Below are 15709 nucleotides of genomic sequence, written 5' to 3'. Positions count from 1 at the left end.
AAATATGTACTAAGATCTGCCTTTGTAACCTTTTTTCATTCTCTTTTCCTTCCTTTTCCTTCCTTATTTCTACTTGCTATCCTCTCATGTCTCAGGGCTTTGACCCTCCTCATCAGAGTGAGACCAGGACGGTTTATGTAGCAAACCACTTCCCAGAGCATGGCCACTACATACCTCAACGCTTTGCAGACAACAGGATCATCTCATCCAAGGTAACAAAGTTTGTTTAACACAGGTCTGGGTTGTATTTTATGATACTTTACCGGATACACTGTGATTCTAAAACAAGGTTATGAAAGTTGATAATTAGAGGTCCACTGATTTCATTGGTTTAACTAATTAACTTGCACAAATTACCAGAATGGAAAGGAATTTATAGCTGGTTGTGCAGCCTCTTTCAGCTGAACCAGTGTAAGACAGACACACCGCTCTTTTTGAATGGAGGCTGTAAACATAAAGTGTAGCTTTTAGGTGCTCTTTGGTAAAAGATGAGACCCATAACATTTTCCACAAGCAGCGACAGCAACCATGGCTGACAAGTCACTGAGAGAAAACTCTGCACTCATGACCTGATTCCTGGCACCATCTTGTCTTCTGTTGAAACAAATTGGTTTGGAGTGGCGATGTGGTGGGGAGAGAAGTTTCAAGCGTGATTTGTTGATGATGGGATTGGCACGGACAAAAAGCTTTTGTGTTGGTGAGAGAATTAGGAGGTCAGTTGGAAGACTAGCTGGGTAACATGACCGCGGCCCAAAGAAGCTGCTCCCTGCCATAAACAGTAATGATAGTGATTGATTTGTCTGATGATTATTTATCGACAGTAGTATTTGAGTACTTACAGTTATGGGAATTTTAAGTTAAATGATATAAAGATTAAATTTGGTGTGTTTGTTCTGATTTATTGACTCAGTTTTTAATGAAACTAAAGAAGACTTAACCATCAAGTGACAGTATTAAATGTGATTCCACCTGTCTGGCTTTTTGAAGCATATGTATAATCCAAATAACCTTTCCTGTGCCATTGTCCTCTGATTTTTGTTGTTTTTCTTTCTCTTTCAGTACACAATTTGGAATTTTGTCCCCAAGAATCTGTTTGAGCAATTCAGAAGGATAGCAAACTTCTATTTTCTCATCATCTTTCTTGTACAGGTAATGTAAGCACATAATGACTTCCTTCTCGCAGGTACACGTTCTTCTCAGTTAGATGGTGATGAGTCATCTGTGACCTCCGCTTTCCTGTACCAGGCATTTGCTTCTGCATGAGTGAATGACTCATTCAGTTCTAGAGACCAGAGGAGAGACGGGTCTGCCTCAGTATTAAAGCAGTATGCCCACACATTTAGAAATACTATGCAGCCAGCCCAAAGCGTTAGGCCTTCACTATACATCAGCTGTCCTGTACTGAAGCTTGATGTATTTTTCAGATTTTCAGCTGCCATTTGATGCATTTGGGACTGTGCAGTGAAGCCAAAGCAATTGACTTGACTTTGTTTGAAAAGACTACCTTTTCTGCACGGTATCTTTGAACCTATCTAGACTGTTGCTAGTTTTTAATCATTTTAATTATTTTATTTGTTTCTCTTTTAAAATCTTTTACATATTTTATTGGTTCTTCCACTCCCCGCTGCAATGCTTTTATTTTATGTAAAGCATTTTGAATTGTTTTGTACATGACGTGCTGTATGAATAAATTTGACTTGACTTGACTTGACTTTTCACCCACTCAAGTTGTCAGTGCAGTTGAAGTCAACTTGGTCTGAAATGGCCTTTTTTCATCTCTACAACGTGAACATGACATTTTCTTAGATGGACAATTTCATCTTTTTAAGATGGCTTCACATGCATCCCTAGAAAACCTATAAATTGTTATAAATTTGCTTGTAGATTCCAGAAAAAGTCACAATGTCAATATGGTTTAGGTAAATATTGTTTTGTTAGTTTTTGATTGAATGGTCAGGTATTTATTTTCTTTAATTATATGTTATTTACTTTTTCTTGAAAACAAACAAAACTTACATTCAGCCATCTTGCCCAAACTGAATATCATGTAAATGAAATAAATCTAATTGAGAGTTCACTAATCTATGAAGACTGCATCAGTCACATAACCCATCGCCCTAAGTGTCTGATAGATCATTTATGTATTCTTCATATTTAAAGACTTCTGTTGTCTATAGCATCTCAGCCTTGTATGCAGATTTTAGAGCCTGTGATTTAGAAAAAGTGCTTTCAGTGATACTCTGTTTAATGTTGGCTACTAGGAAATAGATGTAGTGCAAGCCAAGAATTACACTGTTATTATAAAACACTTTACTCTGTAAGAGTTGGTGTCTGAGGGACACGATAAAACCGTGTAAATAAAGCTGCATGCTTTGGACAAAGACCTTTTTTCATATCTTTAACTATGACTTCATCTGTCCAATATTTGCAACTTAAATTCTTAAAAGGCATGTTAAATGGGGAATCTGTATTTAAATTACACTGTGAGACTTTAAACAAACGGTTGTTTTTGGAGTCATTTAAGGTTAAACTTAGACATGTCTGCAGGAAATGTTGTGTTTATGCATACTTGTTTATCTATTTTGTGGGCACACTTTTAAAGTTTTATGTACTAGCTGTGAGGACATTTGTAGAAAGTAACCACGTTTTGGCTCATTCTCCCTTTGTGACATGCGTGCATGCAGGTTAAGCTTAACCAAGGTGAAACATTTAGAGGTTTCGATCCGGCAGTTAGCCTTTGAGGGAAGTTGTATGGATTTCCTGTTTGACACATAAACCACTACTTCTCGTTGTTGTCTTTCTAGTTCATTTGTAAAACAGGTCACACCCATGTTTTTTTTGTTTTTTTTTTACTGCACCTCAGATTTGGTGACATTTTGGTGTATTTTCCTTTGCAGTTAATGATAGACACCCCAACTTCCCCAGTCACCAGTGGGCTCCCTTTGTTCTTTGTGATCACAGTAACCGCTATAAAACAGGTGAGAACACAAGCATCTGAAAGCTTCCTCTTAAGTAGGATAGAAATGTGGAACAAGCCTACTTTGATCATGACTGTATCATTCAAAGCTACACTTTAAACCAACTCGGTTCAGCTCACTTGCTATTTAAGTGCTCTATAAAAATCTGAATAATGACGTGTGTTTAAAAGAACATAAGGTATAATCACTTCATATAATCAATGAGTAGTCTTGCCAGCATCGTATGTCAGTTAATAACATTATATTAACCAGCTGTCATCTGCAGTAGTTCACAGGCTTGGCTTTGTTTGCAGGGCTATGAGGATTGGCTGAGACACAAGGCGGACAATGAGGTGAATGGAGCTCCGGTGTTTGTGGTTCGCAGCGGAAGTCTGGTCCAGACGAGATCCAAAAACATCAGGGTGAGACTGCAAAAGCAACGCCATCATGCCATTTATCCCAGTTAGGATGTCAGGTCCTTTACACAATTGTTTTGTCAATGTGTAAAACCACTACATAATCTGGTATCTACCAAAAAAAAAAAAATGCTTTCAGCAATTAACTTTTAGCTTGGCTGTTTAATTCATTTTGTTTAATTTAACACACATTTTATAGATAAAGTTATAATGTAGTCAATAAAATGAGCTTTGTTTAATAAAAAAGGTTAAAGGAAACAGAGACATCTATTCTCTTGAGTGCAAATATGACTGGAATGTCAGTATAAATGTCACTGGTTCCTGCTCATTTTTCACATATATTTGTCTTACAAGCTTATAAGCTGCCATTCTTATTTTTTTACGTTAGTCTTTTTCATGTATTTTTTATTATTTTTTTTCAAATCTTGCAGGTGGTGTAGCACCTGCAATCTCATTATATGTTGCATATAATCATAATGAATCTTTTCACCTTCTAATTTACGTGATGGAGTTCCTCCTCAGATGGGAATCTGTTAGGAAATGTTTTCCTCTCTGACTGGTTCACAGTTTAAGAATGATTTGATGTACATATTCCCAATTCACTGGTTGGTTGAGGAACCTGCTGCATATGTTTCACACCCAAAGTGCTTTAACTTAATAAAAATGCTTGTCCAGTTATGGTGGCGGTGAGATGATTATGGGTTTATTTTTATGTTTTGTTGCAGCCTGTTCTTGTTATGTCCTCAAATAGTGCTTATGGAGTGTAAAGTTAGTTCTGAGATGCTATGATTTGAATTTAGTTAAATTTGTAAACCTGCAGCCTGAATTTTAGCATGAACAACTTTTGCTGCCCCCCAATGATATAATGTCTCTGATGCATTATTTGCCAGTAATTCTGAACATTAGAGGGTACACAAATCCTCTAAGGTAAGTCTCCTCAGAGACACTAATGTGTCTGGGGTTAATGCAACCCTGTCTCGATGATGTGTTTGCTGTAGAAAAAAGGCAAATTAATCTCTCGAGCTGGAAAAGGATGTGTGATATTGTTAACAGTCACAGCTAGGAGGGTCATTGTCAACAAGGGTAAAATAGCTTGATGCGATGGCACAAAGACGTCCATAGTGACTGCGTGTTGGTGGTAATCTTTAATGGCAGGAGAGTTTGACGCGCAGCTTCTAACGTATTCATGGAATACATTACCCAGCTTTCAAGGAAATGTCAGAACAACAAATGAAGTGTGGATCTTGTTTTACGACTCAGAAGGAATTGACTGACTATGTAAAAACCAAAAGACAAATTAAAGGCCAACTTCCACTAAAAACCGGTTTTACTTGCTCCTTCTGAAAAAGGGAGGGTCACCCCTAGTTACATACACATACCAGGCTTCCAAGTGTTGCGTCACCTACACAGGTTGTTTTCCCGAATTTACAGAAACAACGCAGAGCCACGAGTGAATCAGAAAAGCCTGTACATTCTACGTCAAACTGAAAAAAGGCGTTGCCCACTTGGTATTATGCCCGCCCATAGAAACCCGCCCCCCTCGGACGGGCCCTATAACTAAGCAGAAACCTGTAGTCTGTGGGGTTAACAGAACCGACGCCTAATGCATTCAATAACAATGGTGAACACAGCAGTATTAATGAAATGACGATGGAAGTTGGCCTTTAAGGCAAAAAAGACAAATTTTGTGGGAAGGCGATTTTCTAATGGAACTTCTGACATTAAGACCACGATAACATTTATATTTATCAACAAATACCAGTACTTTTACCAGCCTAATAGTCCCAATACTGACCTGGCTGTAAAATGGACGTATATATCATATTAGTTTCCTATAGTTTTTCACCCACTCTAACAGCAAGTGTAAATTGTCCTCTGAACCTAAAGTTGACCGTCCTTACCCTGGTGGCGTTTCTGCTCATCCATCTAGGTGGGGGACATTGTCCGTGTGGCTAAAGATGAGACGTTTCCAGCTGATCTGGCGTTGCTGTCGTCAGATCGTTCGGATGGTACTTGTCACATCACCACAGCGAGCCTCGATGGAGAGACTAACCTTAAGGTCTGTGTGCATGATGGTAGTCATGTTAACATTCGTGCATCGTCATTTGCATGCAATACTCAGACTTAATCCTAAAAACCCACTCAGAAAAACATAACGGTACCAGTGGTGTAAAACATCACTGGGTACCTTTTAACCTTGCAACTGTTTGGTCTGCTGCACTACATCAAATGAAGTTTTATGACTGGTTTCACCAGTTACAGCAGTGATGATGCACAGGAGAAGCAGGTTGGTGATATTCCGATAGCCTGGAAGGTAAGGCCAGTGGAACTCATATTAAAGCTCTATGCATGAAAAGATTCTCTTTTAGTCATTTTAAGTGACCTATGGGGAAAATTTATGCATTTATTTATTCATTTATCAATAGTTTAAGTTTATTTGATAGAAAATTGTGTATCTTTTATTTGATTAATGTCTGCTTTGTGTGTGCTAGATATACAGTAGCAGCCAAAACTTACATACTCGCACGTTCATTTTGTATGAATAGGCGTGTCCAAACTTTTGACTGATACTGTATGAGTATTCCTAAAATGTTTCTTGATTGACATGCATATGATTATATTCATTTCTGCATTAGACTCTTAGTTTGGAACTTAACAACCCCCCCCCCCCCCCCTGCACTACTCTGTCTTACAGTTTGCATCCAGGTGTTTTTGTTAGCATTTCATATAGCATGTTTGTTTTTAGTGGTCAAGAAATATGTTGTAACTATGAGTTTGCACCTCAGTCACATCTGTCTGTGTTATGCATTTTGGAAAAATACTGTAGCCTTTTACTTTCAGTCAGATTTTAAAATAATGTTTTAGTTTCCGGTATACTTTTGGAGTTTATAAATCCAGAGTAACGATTGATAATGTAGGATTGTATTTCACCAATTCATCTGATGTTTGGAAAGAAGAGCAGAGCAGAAAATCAGTCGAGCTGCTAACACACTGTCCAGTTTAAACGTGTAGATTCAGGCTTCAGTTCATCTCTTTATTGTGTTTTATGTTGCTTTAAAAACTGTTAGTGATCAGATGAATATATATGTATTGTTATTTTATTACAAATATTATTCATATGAAGCAATCCATTATCATTGATTCTCCCTTTTTGTAGAACCTTTCAACCTTTCATTAGAACCATGGTATAGTTAAAGTATAGTTAAAAGCTTTTTAATCAGGCTGTATTTATCAATGAGTCCTAATTTTCTTCTGGATTGAAATTCTCTCCGTATCATCTTAGAAGCATCTTTGTCCCATTTAAAACGATACTCGGTGTCCATCAATCTTTAACTATGTGCTTTATTTGTAGACCCATTTCTCTGTGCCAGAGACATCGGTGTGTCAGTCAGTGTCCCAGCTGGAGGCTCTGCTGGCTGTGGTAGAGTGTCAACAGCCAGAAGCTGACCTTTATAGGTAATCTGCACCCAGGCACACGCACACCTTTAGGATAAGAGCACAAAACCCATTATGGAGTCCGGTGAGGTCACACATTAGATGCATACAACTGTGAACAATTGCACTTAAACATATTGGAACTTGAGAATTGAAGATTCTGCTTCTGGAGACCTCATCCTGAAAGTATTAGTTTCTTAATTTTATTGTAATATTAACAGTGAAACAGTTTTGAAAAAAATAAATGATATAACTAACGTAGAGACTGTGTCCAGTGTCCAAACGCTTAGAAAATGGATGATAATGTGAAACGGGTTCGTTACCTCAACAACAGCCCCTCTTCCTCACGTCTCTTAGCTGTCTGCTGTAGGATCGATCTTAAAGCAGGCCCTCCCCCCCCCCTTACAAGGTTGCTGCTTCCATCTGTACATTCATTGTTGTCCCTTTCCCACTTTGCCCTGCAGCACTGAAAGTTTCTGGACATAATTGAGGGGACATCACAACACTTTGTAGCCTACTGCTTTACCCTGTCAGTTACCTTTTAAAATGCTCAGTTAAAGTCCATTTGTGAAAAGATTCCCATTCGCAGTTTCCTTCTCGTTTATGCAGATGAGCATTACGTCATGTAGTGTAAAATGTTACATTACATCGTGTCCTACCTCCTGCATAGTCCAGGCTTTTTGGGTTTTGTTTCCAACATGGGGAATAGGTCAGAGAAATATTGTCCTGTATATCTGCACAAAGCATGTCTTTTACATTCACTTATTTAAGTGCATTGAAAAGCCTTCCTCAGATGATTATGTAAATAATTTGCTTCAGTACCCAAAAGGCATGTGAACATATTGTTGGCCTTATTCAGTCCACTAGACTAAAATATTTGTGGTGTCTCTCAGATTTGTAGGCCGTATCACTGTGACCCAACATGAGGAGGAGATTGTCAGGTAAGAGCAGATTTATTTGTGTGCATTAAACTGCATTGAATTCAAACGCATTACTTTGATCTGTATTTCTATTGTTTACTCTTATGTCAGACCACTGGGTCCAGAAAACTTGCTGCTCCGAGGGGCAAGGTTGAAAAATACCAAAGAGATTTTTGGTGAGTCATTTATTTATTTATTAATTTTACCAATGGGAACTTCCCATTGAAGTGTCAGTGAAAGAAAGGTAAAATACAACAGCACTTAAGCTGCTGTTCAGTGGAGGTGGTAGTACAACAAGGTGATGGCATAGTCTCATCCAAGCTTTGACATGAACAAGCTGAGCTCAGTGGCTTTTATAGATCATTCATTATCATAGTGCTGAGGTCTGATTATTCAGATGACTCTTTCTTTAGTCTTAAAGTGCCTTTATCAGCAGTTTTTTTTTTTTTAAGTGAGTCAATGCTTAAATAATTTGTGATGCTTAAACCATGTGCGAAGCTGCAAAAGTCTGCTATCGCTTATGAACACATGCATAATGGGTGTCTTCGTTGGCATGACTTTAAGCATGAATCGACCAGGAGTGTACTGGACAAGCCACAAGGCTGATGTAATGTTTACACAACTGTGATGTTGCAGGCGTGGCAATTTACACGGGGATGGAGTCCAAGATGGCACTCAACTACAAGTGCAAGTCCCAGAAACGCTCTGCTGTAGAGAAGTAAGTAGCTGTAGTGTTTCATTAAGCAAAACATAAACCTACGTCCAAAGATGTGTTTAATGACCCCTTCAACATTGTGTTTTCCTGATGGCAGGTCCATGAATACCTTCTTAATCATCTACCTGGTCATCTTGCTGTTCGAGGCCATCCTCAGCACCATCCTGAAGTACGCCTGGCAGGCTGAGGACAAATGGGACGAGCCCTTCTACAACCAAAAGACTGAACTGGAGAGAAACAGCAGTCCGGTCAGTCTACTTTACTTTATGTATCAGAGGAATGCTTTCTGATTGATTTTCCTTTTGTTAGCCATTCGGAGCCACACAGATAAGATTTGTTGATTTTTAGTTAACGTTCCACATCTTTTTTTTTTTTTTCTTCTTTTTTTTTTAAACATCTGCAAACTAGAAATTCTTTCACTTATCTTTCCTCACTAGATGATAAGGGTTTTGTTTTCTCAAATGCAGAAGTAGATTAGCCCATTTAGGCCTAAGACACCTGGAAAAGAATGCCTGTAAAACCTATGGGCGATTTCAGAAAGACCCCCTAAAACCTGAAGTTTTTCTGGAAATTCAGCAATTGTGTCAACGCCTACTAAATGATTGATTTCTCAGCATCTGTAGCAGATAGAAACAAAATTCAAAAAGTATTTGAGAGCTTACACCTGTGGCTTTCTTTGGAAATTGAGTTTATTTACATACACCTTCACGAAAATAGAAAATGTAAAAAGTAGAGTGCAGGAACAGCACTATTTTCAATTAGAAAACAGTAATAAAATAAAATAAAATTTAATTTTATATTTAAATTATTTATTTATCTCTTTATTTTATCGCCAGTAATCTCTTCGTACTGGCAGCACAAGGAGCCCATACACATTCCAATACATTTTTTCATCTGCGGCACAGTTACGTGTGACCACCTTGCCATCTTTGCTCGAGCTGGAGTCTGAAGTACCTGGTCACTGTATCTATTCGTCTCGGAAACGAGATGCGCCCAAAGCTCCTCAGTAAAAATCTGATTAAATGCCTGCATCTGCAGGTAAATCGACTTTCACCGCTGGTGTGCTGTTGAAATCTCTCCGTCGATTACGGTGGTAATTGTCAGTCTTCCACTCACATTCAAACCCTTCAAAATCATCCTCAAACATATGTGCTCGCCATAAATCTCCATCAATTGGGTCAGCACGTTCATCAGCATCATCAAAGCCAAGAAACTCCTCAAAAGCGCTACCGTCTGAAATGTCTTCCCACTGAAAGTCCTCCATGCTTGGTTTGATGTAACTTAACTTCAAAACAATGACAAGAGGAACATGACGACACTCTTACGTGTCTATTATAACGCATTTCATTGGCGCAGAGGTCAATAATTGGTGCAAAACAACCTTATACATGAAAAAAGACGTGTACGCTTTCCCGGACTTAAAGGTAGAATAACGCAACAGTGCCCCCAGCTTTAAAGGTAGAAATGCGGCAACACTTTCCCAGCCTCAATGGGTTAGTGTTTAAGAAGCCTGAAAGAGAAGGACCGCTTCACTGCGTGTACATTCTGTGATAAGGTATAAAAATGGAGTGTCTATCACTGGACCAATCAGTTGGCACAGCAGCCTACCTGCCAGCGCTAATCAGTCAGCCTCTATGTATTAAGACACAGAGACTAAACAAACATAGTTGTGCTCAAGCCTTCCTAAAACCTGGAGACACTCGGGAATACCAGCAATAGATTAAGAGCCTTCTTTTTAGATTTGGTTTAATAGGTGCTCCAGAAACCTAATAGTCCAGCCGTGTGTGACACTGATGCAGTGGCTGCATTTCTCAACATCAGTTATGTCCTTGCTCCGGGGGAATAATGGTCCTTCAAAAATATTCTAGTATTCCACCCATTTTTTTGTCCAAATTATTTTTGTTTTCTTGAGTTAATTTTTATTTCTTCCTTTTTTTTGCTGCATTTTTGTGAGTTCATCCAAAGTGGAACAAGTCATGAAGATGACTTTTTGTGGAAGTAATGTCTCTCTCCAAACCCATGCTCAGTCTCCTTTCCTGTCACCTAAAGTAATTAACTATTTAATAGGAATAAATCACCCTGCCTGATTTGATTTAGAAGGATAAGTGCTGAGGCTCCATCCTTCTGTGTGGCTCAGTTGAATGTACAGCAACGACAGGCAGCCTTAATCTTTTTATCTAGTTGCTTTTCTTTTTCAAATTCTCTCTTACACTTTACTAATTCAAACACAAGCTATTTTCTATGCTCGTTGGTTAGACTTCAATTTATCAGAGTTAGCTTTACCTTATAACATTCTGAGAGCCAGTTCAATAGAATTTATCTTTTTTATCTAATTCCTCTACAGATCTTAAAGTTCATCTCTGACTTCTTGGCATTTCTGGTCCTCTATAACTTCATCATCCCCATCTCACTCTATGTTACCGTGGAGATGCAGAAGTTCCTGGGTTCATTTTTCATTGGTTGGGATTTGGATCTGTATCACGAGGAAACTGACCAGAAAGCTCAGGTCAACACATCTGACCTCAATGAAGAGTTGGGGCAGGTATGGAAGCGGATTGAATATGCATGTGTACATTAAAAAAAAAAAGAAATGGAACATTTGTATCAGTTATCTTTTAGTGTTGTATATAACCTTTAAAACACGCTTCTGTATGTTTGTGTTTCCCAGGTAGAGTATGTGTTTACTGATAAGACGGGTACGCTAACAGAAAATGAAATGCAGTTTCGTGAGTGTTCAGTAAATGGAACCAAGTACCGGGAAGTTAATGGGAAACTGGTACCAGAGGGAATGACGGACGACTCTCCAGATGGTTCTACGGCTCACTTGGTAACTAGCATGTACAGCATACAAGCATTACATAAATTTTTCTCATGGCAGACATATATATATATATATATATATATATATATATATATATATATATATATATATATATATATATATATATATACATATATATATATATATATATATACATACACACACACACACACACACACACCGTCTTTATACACCATACTCATACGTGCCATTAAAGTGGCAGAGTAGGTGTATATGAACAAATGGGCCAGTAAAGTCCTTTCCTATTTTAAACGACCTTTGCAAATAGTTAAAACTCTTGTTCTAACAGCCTATGCTACATGCTTTTAAAATGAATATAGTACTGCAGTCTATGTTTGAAGTTTTTAAGCGGACTTTAGGTAGAGTGTTCAGGTGCTTGCAGTACACTTATGTGTTGCTGCAACCTGCAATTATCTGATCCAACTGGCCACATCCTGTTTAACTGGTTAGGGTTACCGTAGTAAGGGCGTGGTACCTAAAGTAACATGAAAAACAACTTGGACGTGGACAGAGTTAGGTTGTCCAGCGCCACCACCACGCAGATCGCAGTAAGATGCTGCTCAGATGGTGTGATGAGACTAAAGGATTAAAGCTCAGAGGGAGGGAGGGCACTGAATATACTGCAGTACAGTCCACACTGCTCATAGCAGGTGTAGTTTTGTTCAGCACATTTCATTACATGTAAACACCGCTAACATAATGATGAATTTTACACACCACTTTGTACCGTGATGCTACAATGATACGCAGTACTTGACTTTCTGGAACAAAGATTTGACCTTTTTTTTTTTTTTCCTTTTTCCCTTTTTCCTTCCCTGTTGTCTGTCCATTCAGATGGGAGAGGAGTTGTTATTTCTCAAGGCAGTGTCGTTGTGTCACACGGTTCAGATCAGCTATGACCAGCCAGATTGTCTGGTTGGAGGAGGAGATCCGTTCTCGCATGCCAATGGTTTTTCTTCCAGTCACATGGAATACTATGCCTCTTCACCAGATGAGAAAGCTTTAGTTGAGGCAGCAAAGAGGTAAAGTAACCTTACGGTAGAAACTTAGTGAAGAAACAAATGGGTTTAAAAAGCTAAGAATTAAGTTTTAAACAAAAATGGCCTGTGTCTTGTTATATTTATGGGTGGGCAGGAAACGTGAAAGCTTGAACTAATTTGTCCACATACTTCATTGTTTAGACCTCTTTATGCCTAAGAGAGGAGCTCTGGATGTACTTTATTTACATTACGTGTACATTTTATGCACGAGTCCTTGCTTTTGACATGATGTTAAATTCTGCTAGCTGTGCAACCTTATTGTGTGGGGGCGACATTAAAACATTTATGGAGGTAGGACCGCTGGTCCCTTATTTCACTTTGTGTCACTGAAATTTAGCACAAGCAGCAGTTCAGTGTCCCGGGAGTGGTTAAAAGACTCAGGCAGACCTGAGTGGAAAATGGTTTCAAAGGGGGAAAAGAGATCAATAATGTGTCTGTTTCATTGGTGCGACTTTAAGGTAGCAGTAAAAGGTTAAAATTAAAATGAATCTGGTGCCACAAACATGCAGTGGAGAATTAGTGATTAACAGAAAAAGCAGTGTAATGATACTTGTACACCTTCAGAAAGAATAAAATCCATTTATTGACTTTAAGGCTTTTTAATCAAGAAATGCCTAAAGAGAGATAAACATGGCAAGATGTCATTTAAAGTGTGTTAACTCCATCCGTTTGTCAAATTTAACAAATGATAGAAAACCATGTGAAAAAAATAAATTCCCACGATAAGTCTTATGATTATGTCATGGCATTATATTATCTGATTTTATTTTATTTATCTATTTTTTTTTAATGCGCCGCCATTTTATCAAAGTACAAAACACACATCATAAACTAGTTAACAGCCTTCCATCACTCTGAAGAGGGTCGATAAATGTTTGAATGAATGATAAGTTATACCTAGGGAAACGCTCGAGCTAAAAGTAAAAGCTGCTCGTCTCCAAACTGGATTGTCAGACATTATTTAAAAGTCTTTATGTTCGGTGTCTTGATAATTGTAGCTTTGACTGTTTTGTTCAGGATTGGAGTGGCCTTCACTGGGAGCCACGGAGACACCATGGAAATAAAAACGTTTGGCAAGTTTGAAAAGTACGTGTCCCCGTGCATCACTTACATCATACATACTTAATGAAATGAATCAATACAAAGAAAGCCAAGTTAAGAAAGAAGAAGAATATTTAATCCACATGGCAAATGAAGAGTGAGAGGAAAGAGACTTTCCGAAACAAAAAGATGAATAAATTCAAGTTAACAGGAGTGTGTTTCTTTGCCCTGAAGGTATAAACTGCTCCACGTGTTGGAGTTCGACGCTGACCGCAGGAGAATGAGCGTCATTCTACAGACTCCCTCAGGTGACATTAACTGCTCTGACCACACAGAAGGCTTTTTTCAGTTATTGGGAGAAAAAAACATTGATTTCAGCCCACACAATCAGAGTAAAGGTTCCCCAAAATAATACAAGAAAGAAACAAAACTACATAAATGTGAAGTTCAGTTTCTTAATTATTTCAATAAACGCCATCAGAAGTACATGACATATGGTTTGAGAGAATCTTAATATTGTAGTTTTTATGATTTTTAAGCATTCTTATTGTTTTATATTTTTATTTATTTGCCATTTATGCCTTCATCTTGTTCTTGTTTTTAAGGAGGACAAGTGCTATTTACCAAGGGTGCTGAGTCGGCCATCTTGCCTTTCACCACTAGCGGAGAGATAGAGAAAACGAGACTTCATGTTGACGAGTTTGCTCTGGTGAGGAAAGCTTTGATATACTTCCACAGTTTTCTGTCCGTAAATCTGGGAGTTCCCGGATTCCTTTTTGCTCTGTTGCTCTCTGTGCCCATAAGACTATAAATTATTAACTATAATAGTCACACACACACATATCCATGTTCCACTTTAAGTCATCAGACATGTGTAACCAGACATTGTTTTCTGGACTTCGTTGATTTGTAGTCTTCATCCCCTGCTGCTGGCTCTGTGAAATGAAATAATTTTTTTTCTGTATTTTCTCTACTTTTGTCCATCTTTGTGTTTTATCTTCTCATCCCTTACCCACATATTTTTCCTTCACATTTGCTTTTTTATGGCAAATCTATGCCGTCTCATTTCATCCGTAATGCTCTGACGCCACCATGTTTTTTTCTTCCTCTCAATCTTTTTCCTCTGTTTTCCTCTTTTTCATTCTGTTGTAGAAAGGTTTGCGGACCCTGGTGGTGGCGTGTCGCCACTTCAGTCCAGAGGAGTACATGGATGTGGACAGGCGCCTGACAGCAGCTCGCACTGCGTTGCAGCAGAGGGAGGAGAGACTACACGAAGCCTTTGATTACATCGAGAGAGACCTGCAGCTCCTGGGAGCAACTGGGGTGGAGGACAAGTACGGACACTTGAATACGAATCAGAATATTGGTGTTTTCTCTCCTAAAAAAAGTTCTCCTCATATTCAGAATTCATCTGATGGGTATGTCAATGATCTACAAGTGTAGAGAAAGCAAGATGAAGCCACTTGAGTTACATATTTAAAGTAGAGTGTGGTGACATTCTTCGCTCGCTTTTAACACAGTTCTGTTTGTGTAGTCTAAATTTCCTGTGTGAGGTATAAGAGTGAGGTATAAGTTTTGTTTTTTTCGCAAATAGTAACTATCGTTTTTTTTTTTTTTTTACCAACTACCTTGTCCCTCAGTGATGTCAGCAGAAAGACTGGATAAATAGTATTTAACGTTAACATTATTTTGGCCATGACTGAGGTCTTGTACCATTTGCTGTCATACATTTTTTAACCTTTCATCTGACTTATGACCAAACATTTAATTACTAATTACATTCCTATTAGCCTTAGTTGCACTTTGGGTCATTTTATAATTAGAAAAAAACAACAACTCTGAACCGAGTCATTTTTAACTGTCCACCTGCTGCTCTCAGGTGCAGCCTCACTAAGCTACTTCTTGTTCATTTCTGCAAAATGTTAAATCACTGGAAAATCCAAAAACTGCTTTACAGCTCGCTAAGTAAATACTGACTAAATGAATATGTATAGTGCCAAAAGTGTTAGAAAAATTATAACATCATAAAACATGGAGAAGACACTGGGCCAAAACAGACATGTACAGTAAAAAAGAGCCTCCAACAAATAAACAGTGGATAGTCTGAAAGGAGATGCAGACATCTCTTCACAAAGCATCTCTGGAAATGAATGTTGCTATGTGTTTGCATCCACTCGCCATCTGCTCCTCACATAAGCCTCAGTTTCTCACACTTTGTTTGTCTCTGCTCTCTCACTGCTCTATTTCTGTGTCTGAACTGAATTGCTCCCGGGGCACACATGGTCACGATCAAAGGGTCTCCTCCGTTATGGAAGGGATGACTAACATTTCCCTCTGTGTTCA

The 15709-nt window shown here is 38.4% G+C and overlaps 2 protein-coding genes across 5 annotated transcripts in view; one reads left to right on the top strand and one right to left on the bottom strand.

Moving 5' to 3' along the window:
- The window catches only part of dnajc19 (DnaJ (Hsp40) homolog, subfamily C, member 19), a 472642-nt gene that overhangs the window by 353523 nt on the left and 103410 nt on the right, over positions 1 to 15709 (bottom strand). The window lies entirely within an intron of this gene.
- The window catches only part of atp11b (ATPase phospholipid transporting 11B), a 47737-nt gene that overhangs the window by 7438 nt on the left and 24590 nt on the right, over positions 1 to 15709 (top strand). For all 4 annotated transcript variants that reach the window (XR_012772964.1, XM_075485931.1, XM_075485930.1 and 1 more), the window contains exons 2-18: positions 96 to 212; positions 1060 to 1149; positions 2898 to 2978; positions 3272 to 3379; positions 5304 to 5432; positions 6726 to 6829; positions 7702 to 7749; positions 7840 to 7904; positions 8365 to 8446; positions 8541 to 8691; positions 10788 to 10985; positions 11112 to 11270; positions 12120 to 12307; positions 13343 to 13411; positions 13601 to 13674; positions 13972 to 14075; positions 14519 to 14700. Coding sequence is in view for 3 of the 4 variants with exons in the window: in XM_075485931.1 (XP_075342046.1) it covers positions 96 to 212; positions 1060 to 1149; positions 2898 to 2978; positions 3272 to 3379; positions 5304 to 5432; positions 6726 to 6829; positions 7702 to 7749; positions 7840 to 7904; positions 8365 to 8446; positions 8541 to 8691; positions 10788 to 10985; positions 11112 to 11270; positions 12120 to 12307; positions 13343 to 13411; positions 13601 to 13674; positions 13972 to 14075; positions 14519 to 14700 (1949 nt within the window). In the remaining variant the exon portion in view is untranslated. The remainder of the gene's footprint in view (positions 1 to 95; positions 213 to 1059; positions 1150 to 2897; positions 2979 to 3271; positions 3380 to 5303; positions 5433 to 6725; positions 6830 to 7701; positions 7750 to 7839; positions 7905 to 8364; positions 8447 to 8540; positions 8692 to 10787; positions 10986 to 11111; positions 11271 to 12119; positions 12308 to 13342; positions 13412 to 13600; positions 13675 to 13971; positions 14076 to 14518; positions 14701 to 15709) is intronic.

The sequence above is a fragment of the Odontesthes bonariensis genome, chromosome 15, assembly GCF_027942865.1.
Source record: "Odontesthes bonariensis isolate fOdoBon6 chromosome 15, fOdoBon6.hap1, whole genome shotgun sequence".
Classification (NCBI taxonomy): domain Eukaryota; kingdom Metazoa; phylum Chordata; class Actinopteri; order Atheriniformes; family Atherinopsidae; genus Odontesthes; species Odontesthes bonariensis.
This window is presented reverse-complemented; position numbering and strand designations above follow the sequence as displayed.